This window comes from Tupaia chinensis, unplaced genomic scaffold, assembly GCF_000334495.1.
Source record: "Tupaia chinensis unplaced genomic scaffold, TupChi_1.0 Scaffold000316_1, whole genome shotgun sequence".
Taxonomy (NCBI): domain Eukaryota; kingdom Metazoa; phylum Chordata; class Mammalia; order Scandentia; family Tupaiidae; genus Tupaia; species Tupaia belangeri.
In genome coordinates this window covers 3,697,155-3,704,386 of record NW_006159809.1, presented here as the reverse complement: position 1 = coordinate 3,704,386, position 7,232 = coordinate 3,697,155, and the positions used below count along the sequence as shown (strand labels likewise).

At 57.1% G+C, this 7,232-nt stretch overlaps 2 protein-coding genes across 3 annotated transcripts in view; one reads left to right on the top strand and one right to left on the bottom strand.

The window, feature by feature from the left end:
• CCDC142 (coiled-coil domain containing 142) overlaps window positions 1-157 on the bottom strand; it is a gene marked incomplete in the record, with an annotated part of 9,927 nt that extends 9,770 nt beyond the window's left edge. Inside the window, 1 exon segment of the mRNA XM_027772947.1 lies at window positions 11-157. Within this exon segment, the coding sequence (XP_027628748.1) occupies window positions 11-120 (110 nt within the window).
• A 137-nt stretch (window positions 158-294) lies between these two features.
• TTC31 (tetratricopeptide repeat domain 31) lies at window positions 295-7,226 on the top strand. 2 transcript variants are annotated; one of them, XM_006151211.3, is made up of 13 exons: window positions 295-419; window positions 587-675; window positions 3,391-3,493; window positions 3,607-3,836; window positions 3,992-4,075; window positions 4,386-4,442; window positions 4,554-4,634; window positions 4,735-5,028; window positions 5,344-5,395; window positions 5,474-5,564; window positions 5,652-5,793; window positions 5,974-6,075; window positions 6,237-7,226. In XM_006151211.3, exons 1-13 carry the CDS (start codon window positions 380-382, stop codon window positions 6,531-6,533), a joined length of 1,662 nt encoding a protein of 553 aa, XP_006151273.1. In that variant the 5' UTR covers window positions 295-379; the 3' UTR covers window positions 6,534-7,226. The 2 variants fall into 2 exon arrangements, with proteins under 2 accessions (XP_006151273.1, XP_027628746.1); XM_027772945.1 differs by having other exon boundaries at window positions 5,344-5,564.
• Window positions 7,227-7,232: the final 6 nt, after the last annotated feature.

Sequence of the window (7,232 nt, the reverse complement as noted above, 5' to 3'; positions counted from 1 at the left end):
GCGGAGGCCCCCCGCCCGCCCTCCTTCCCATCGCTCCTCCCCAGCGCCCCCGGCTTGCGCACACGGGGGCACGGTAGCGAGCGGAGGCAGAAGACCACCAGAGCGAGGCGCCTGGGCCATGGGCGACCGGTCCGCGGACGACACTAACGATTCCCACTCTCCCGCACCGCCCAACGCCTGCCGCGGCCGGGACTCCGCCCCATCTCCAGAGCCGTAGTCTCCCGCCAGGGAGCGGGTGGGCCGTAATGGACTCTCTCGCGCTCCGTAATCCGAGGCTTCTGCCCCTAACAAAGATGGCTGCCTACCCTGTTCTACCCCGCCCTTTGGTCAGTATCAAATACTAGACTATCTTTCACTTTCGAGTCACTGGTGACGGAGGATGGCACCGATTCCGAAGACCGTGAGACAGATCAAGCTAGGTGAGCGGGGTGACAAGATGGGAGGGGACCCAGGAGGGCCGAAGCAGCCCACTTGGGTTTACCTGTGGCCCTTTTCAGTCAGGACTTTCCACTTCAGGCTGAGGGTGGAGGGCTCTGGTCCATCCATCCTGAGGTCGCTGAATCGGTGCCGCCTTCCTTTCCCGTAGCCTGCCCTCTGCGGTCTGGCTGCACACTAGGAGTCGCTGCTGTCCCCAGACTCTGCCAGGAATTCGGTCCAGAGGACTACGGCGAAGAGGTAAAGGAGACCCCCAGCTCCCAACTCCGCCACGCCTACCCCTTTTAGATCCGTCACCCTTCTGAAATCAACTGTGCTGAGACTAGAGACCCGCTGGCGCCGCATGGAGGAGCTTTGAGGGAACTGGAGGAAGCGTAGCCTCGAGTCCTACCCTTGAGAATCTTAGACAAATCAGTGTCAGGGGAAGGAAGGAGGATCCTGCCGTAAAAAATGCTCGCAGTGGAGAGAATTGAGCAGACACAGTATCTGAATTTAGGACTGGGGAACGGGCAGGAGGTCCTGGGGGAACTCTATAGACAGAGGAGACAGTGTAGGCAAAGACCCAAAAGCAAGGAAAAAGCAAGAGAACTTCACTGAACCGAGACCACAGTGGAGGGTTTGGTTGCAACAGTAAAACAAGTGGCTTGAAAACCTGTCTAGCACAGAGGTTTGGATGTACTCAAGTAGGCTAAGGGGTTACTAGAAGGGAGAGGATCAGATCTGGGAGCACTGAGAAGCTAGACTTCCAGCTGTTCCCTGGTCATATCTAGAACCTCTATCTCAACAAGCACGAAAGTGAATTATCACCCTTTGCAAGTTGGTTGCCTTTTCTCCAATCCCCATTTTGGTTAATAATACAAACTTCCATCTGGTTACTTAATCTAGAATCTGGGAATCCTCTTATAGTCTTCCCTTTCCTTTCCTTTGTATCTTTAGCTAGTCACTAAAATCTACTCCTGAAATGTGTCTTAAAACAAGCCCTTCATTTCTATTTCTACCCCTGCTGCCACTGTCTTAGTCCAAGGGCTCTTTCTCTCTCCAGCCTGAGCAGTCGTCTTGGCCTGTTAACTAAACATTCCTCGCCTTAGACTCACATCCTTCCCAGCACTATTTCCCTCCCATCACTGGCAAGATAAAGTCCACATTCACTAGGTCATACAAGGTACTTTTCTTTAATGAATCATTTTATTTAGTTGTATTTACTATGTTAGGTTTTTCTGCGGGGGGTGTTTTATAGAGAAATTTTTGCTATATAGCATGTGTGCTTGCAGAGACAGAGAGACATAAGGTGAGAACCCCCCCCCCCAGGGGGAATGGCCATACCACAGTCTCCTTTCTCTTCTCGGGATTTTAGGCATGCATGAACATGTGCCTGGCATGAGTTTCAAGCCTCTGGGTCCAGGACTCAAACTGTAGTCAGCCAGGCAGGAGGCCAGGGATGCAATCATTACACCATCTGCCGGTCCCATTATGTTTTTTTCCCCTCCATTATTATATTATAACTTGCTATAGGACACGTGGATTCACCAGAGGGAGAGAGAGAGGAAACGTGAGAAAGCAAGCCACCATGACAGGGACTTGAACCAGGGTGGGCCATTGGGAGTTCAGTGTCCCAACCACCATGCCACCTGCTGGCCCTGGTACTTTTTTTTTTTTTCCAGAAGGTATGTGTATGCTCACCAGAGAGAGAGAAAGCATCCCTCAGTGGGACATGGTTACCCTGCAATCCTTTCTCCTCCACTTCTCCATCTTGTTGAGATTGTGGGCACACACACCTGGCATGGTTTTCAAGCCACTGAGGCCAAGCTTTTAACCAGGGCCAGTCGTGTGGAATGCAGCTCCCTTAACCACTAGACTGGCTCCAAGGTGCTTTAGATACAGTTCGTGCTCTGTCTCTATTGGAATAGACTTGTCACCAATCTCTTTGACCCCTCGGAACACACTCACTGAACACCAGCTCTGTACCAGACACTGTTGTAGGCACTAGAAAGACAGCAGTAAACCAAACAGGCCAAAATCGTCCTGGTCAATGAATTAGAAGTATCTAGCGGAGGCAGCCAGTCAAATAAATATCATATCGCAAATATGAGATGTGCAAAGAAAAGGCAAGAGAGGGCATGGGGAGTACTAAGGGGCAATGGGAGGTTTCTTTTTTAAAAATGTGGTCAGAGAAGGTCCCCCTGAGAAGGTGACCTCTAAGCCTTAATCGTGGAGGTGAAATGGGCAGGGAAGGGTTTGAAAGGAGATGGGATCTGAGCTGGATCTTGAAGGTGTGACAAGCAATGGTGAGAAAGAGACTTAGAGCGGGAGGGACTGGGGGTGGAATGAGCCTAGTGGCAGAGGGAGGACGACAGCTAAGCAGGGCGGGATTGCACAGGAGTGCTGGAAAGGCCAGCTGGGGAGCTATTTGGAAGGCCCTGAATCCTAGGTGGAGGAGCTGAGGGTCAGTGCAGCCTATGGCCGTGGGGAGCAGGGATGAGTAGCAGTTTTGAATAGGGGAGTAACTTCTAAGAGTTGGGATTTGGAGAGAAGCCAGTGACATGCAGGGGAGAGGCCACCCAGGAGCAGCTGTACCTATTTAGGTGAGACGTGGCTTCAGGGTGGGCTCTGTGGGGGCTCTCGCTAGTCTGAGATATGACAGGGGGCCTAGCTGTTCCCGGCCCCTCGGCCCCTCGGTGTGACTGACCATGTGGCAGGCTGTGGGAGCAGCCCCAACAGGGCGGAAAGAGCTGAGCTGAATGCCACATTCAGCCCCTGGGAAGACAGGAGAGAGTGGAGGGGTACCTCCAAGGCTGGCAGCAGATTTTGAGGTGCAGAAAGAGGGCAGAGCCAGCTAGATTCTTTGGGCTGGGGGGCTGGTTCGTGGCTGTCCCGGTGGAGGGGTGCAGCCAGCCAACGCCTAGCCCTTTCCCTGAACTCCCCCAACGCTGGCCTCACCTCCCCTCCCCCTCCCAGGACATAGTGGATTTTCTTCAGCGGCTTGTGGCAAGCGATCCCCAGGGCCTGCACCGGATCCGTGTGGATGGGAGCAGCGGGCGGCTGCAGCTGTGGCACCATGGTGGGGAGTGCAGGGGCCTGGCTGGGACCCACGCTGGAACCCTGGGGGGCTGACGCTCACATGCCCCCTCTCATCTTCCTCCTCCTTTCCCGGCTCTCCCTCCCTCCTGGTAGATGACTTTGTGGACCATTTCTGTGATGAGAGAAAAACAACGGGGCAGAGTGACAGGGACACAGGGGCCAAGGGACCGGGCACCTACTGCGGTCTCCAGAAGTCCTTCCTGTGCCCTCCCCGCGGAGCCGAGCCCTGCCCGCCAAGCCCCTCTGCCTCTGCAGCCTGCCACAGTGTCTCAGACAGCCTGCTGCACATGGCCATGCCCCAGAAGCTCCTGGTGACCGAAGAGGTGAAACTCTCAGGATGGGACTCCATGGCCCCTCGGGATCTCCCACCCCCATCTTCTCATCCCTAGATTCGCCCCTTTTCTGTGCCTTTCACCACCCTTCTATACCGTCTGCCTCCCTTCTTCCTGTTTTCCTGTCACCTGCCCTTCCCCTCCAGGAAGCCAACCGCCTGGCTGAGGAGCTGGTGGCTGAGGAGGAGCGCCTGAAACAAAAAGCAGAGAAGAGACGGCTGAAGAAGAAGGTGGCTGGAGGGTGGGAGGAGGAGGAGCCCAGAGGGACTGGGGCAAAGAGGGAAGCTCTGTGAGAACGAGAGGGCTCAAGGTGGCCTGCAGAGCATCCTCTTGCCAGGAGGGCCCCAGGGGTGCAGGGGCTGGGGGAGGTCTCCCAAAGCGGGAAGCCCTGTGGCAGTGGTTCTGTGACTGTTACCCGCTCCTCCCCTGTACAATGGAGAGGATGGTAATGCCTACCTCCTAGAGGTGCCAAGATCCCGTGAGGTTTTATATGCCAATACAGTAAGTGCTCAAGCTATATCCTGCCCATCGTCCTTGCAGCGTCAAAAGGAACGAAAGCGACAGGAGCGCTGGGAGCAGGATAGAGGGGACCCCAAGGTGAGTATCTGCAGGCAGCTGCTAAGAGCACCAAGTGCCAGGAAGGTGGGGGCTGAGAAGGCTGGCGGCACAGGGTGACCCCAACTCTGTGCCTTTCCACCTTCCCTTCAGGCCAAGGCTAGCTCAGATGGGGACGGGAGCCCCCCGTGCAGTCCTGGGAACCCCGCTCCGACACAGGGTGGTGAGGAAGAGGTGAGGCCTGCTTTCTTCTCTTGTGCTCTGCCCTCTTGGGCTCCCCTACCCTAGGGCATACTTCATCCCACCCCGCCCTAACTTTCCTTCTCTCCGGCAGGACCCACTGGATCTGTCCAGCACTTTTGTGTCTCTTGCTTTGCGCAAGGTTGGGGATTTGCCTCCCAGTGCCCGGAGAGAAAAGGGACAGAGCCAGGAGCCCCAAGACAGGGGTCCGGAGCCCCAAGGCAGGGGCCAGGAGCCCCAAGACAGAGGTCCGGAGCCCCAAGGCAGGGGCCCAGAGCCCCAAGATAGGGGTCCAGAGCCCCAAGGCAGGAGTCCGGAGCCCCAGGAGAAAATGGGCCCAGAAGAAGGAAGCCCTTCAACAAAGGAGAGGCCGAGGCAGAGTCCTAAGGCATGTGTGAGGAGGGCAGAGGAACCTGGGTCAGCCAGAACCAGTGGGAGGGTGCCGGAAGGTGCTGGGAAGGCACGTGCTGAGGGTCAAGGGGGTGACAGCAGGAGTTCTCCAGGCCTCGGGTCAAGAGACCTGGGCTCAGGGTCCATCAGTCTCCCTGACCCTGGGCGGTTTCCTCCGAAGGAAGGTGGGGCAGTACCATCTCGCAGGGTTAGAGCTGGGTGGTGCTAATTGCAGTGTCCTCTGTTTGAACAAGGGAGAAGGGACTGAGGGGGTTAGGCCTGGAGACCGCACTGACTCACACCCTACCCCTAGGCGTCCCCGGGACTGCTGGCGGCTGCCTTACAGCGGAGCCAGGAACTGGCAAGTGAGAGCCTTCTTCCTCCTCACCCCACCCTCCCTGCAGTCGCCCCCGCTGAACTTTCCCACCTGCTTTCCTTCCCAGAGCTGGGTACCAGCTTTGCTCAAAATGGTTTCTACCATGAGGCCGTGGTCCTCTTCACCCAGGCCTTGAAACTTAACCCCCAGGACCACCGGTAGGTGGGGACTTGACCGCGGCACTGGGAGGTCAGGACAAGGTGGGGTACCGAGGCCCCAGACCTTTGGCTCATTTCCATCATCAGGTTATTTGGAAATCGCTCCTTCTGCCACGAGCGGCTTGGTCAGCCCACGTGGGCCCTGGCCGATGCCCAGGTGGCCCTTACCCTCCGACCCGGCTGGCCCCGGGGCCTCTTCCGCCTAGGCAAGGCCTTGATGGGATTGCAGGTAATGGTTGTGAGGCTGGAAGCTGAGGAGGGGTTTAGGTGGGACGGGGCATGGGGTCTACACTGAGGTTTTCACAGTGGTTGTGGTACTGGCTGCTGGGGCCAGTTTGGGGAAAGGGGTGGTTTTAAGCGCCTCGACCTGCCCTGAACGTTCCCCTCTTTCATCCCTCTGGGACCAAAGCGCTTCGGGGAAGCAGCGGCTGTGTTCCAGGAGACTCTGCGGGGTGGGTCCCAGCCTGACGCCGCCCGGGAGCTCCACTCCTGCCTTCTTCAGCTCGCTCTGGTAAGGGAGCCAGGCTGCTTTCAGGCTGTGGGGACATCCGAGGGGACAGTTCGGACTGCAGCACCAGGCCGTGCTCCTTCTGCCTCAGAGGGGTCGGCAGGGTAAGCAGGAGTGAGCTGTGCTGTTTAAGGGAGTACCAGGCCCCTCTCACTTCTCCCCAGGATCAGCAAGGAGGGATCCGTGTGCCAGCTTTGTCCACGGGGGTCTCCCAGCCATCTCCTGTCCCTGAGCCAAGAGCCTCAGGCCTGCTGACCCTCAGTCACCCTCGAAGCACGGTTCCAAGAGCCCCAAGCCTTTTGTCTCCACCCTTGCATTATCCCCCATGTCACTTGAGCCACCCCAACTGGTCCCTCCCACAGGCTCAGAGTAGAAGACCCCATCCAGTCCACCTCCAGGATCCCTCGAAAGGCTGGGACATCCTGGGACTTGTGTCCCAGTATCTACCTCAGACCAGATGAGGGAGGACCTGTCTCTCCTAGGGTTAGGCCGCATGTAATCCCACAAGGGGACATGTATGTACATCCCGTAAGTGTCCCCACGTAGGGACACTAGTGACACCACTGCGTATTTGGAGACCTCGTACTCTAAATCCATAGTTAAGGACATTCCTGGCCATCATCCCCCTTGCCTCTGAGAACCTTCCAGTGAGAGAACGGAGTGACGTGTCCACTGAGATCTTTTCTCTGGTTCTCAAGCAGATGGCTTCTTCTGGGGCCAGCAAGGACAAATAAAACCTGTCAAGGCTCAGGAAGGGAACTAAACATACACCGTCTGTCCAGGTGACAGGCTGCAGCAGGGTCAGCAGGACAGCGATGGGGTCTTGCTCTTCTCCTCGGCCCTGGGGGCTCCCTCACCACCCTGCACTCTGTGCTCAGGAATGGGGCCACTGTGCCGAAGGAGGCTGGAGGCCCTGCCCTGGGCTGGATGGAGGCTGGCCTCTTCCTAGCCCTCGTTCCCGCCCTGCTTTCTCTAGCCTGGGCCCCAGTGTGCTCCCAGCCCCTTGTGCCCTCCTCCTGTCCACATTGCCGTGCCCACTCGGACCACTCCTTTGCTCTCCTCTCCCACTGCTAGAAGATTCTGCAGGCTTTGTATTTTGTATTGGGAAGGTCTCCCTCCGACTCTGCAGCCTTATCTGCTTCACGAAGGCTGTCCTGCTG

Coding starts and splice junctions, on each gene's coding strand:
- TTC31 (XM_027772945.1), top strand. CDS start 380: ATGGCACCGATTCCGAAGACCGTGAGACAGATCAAGCTAG. Junction 4,635..4,734: donor CACAGGGTGGTGAGGAAGAG/GTGAGGCCTGCT, acceptor TCTCTCCGGCAG/GACCCACTGGATCTGTCCAG. Junction 5,029..5,343: donor GGCCGAGGCAGAGTCCTAAG/GCATGTGTGAGG, acceptor CCCTACCCCTAG/GCGTCCCCGGGACTGCTGGC.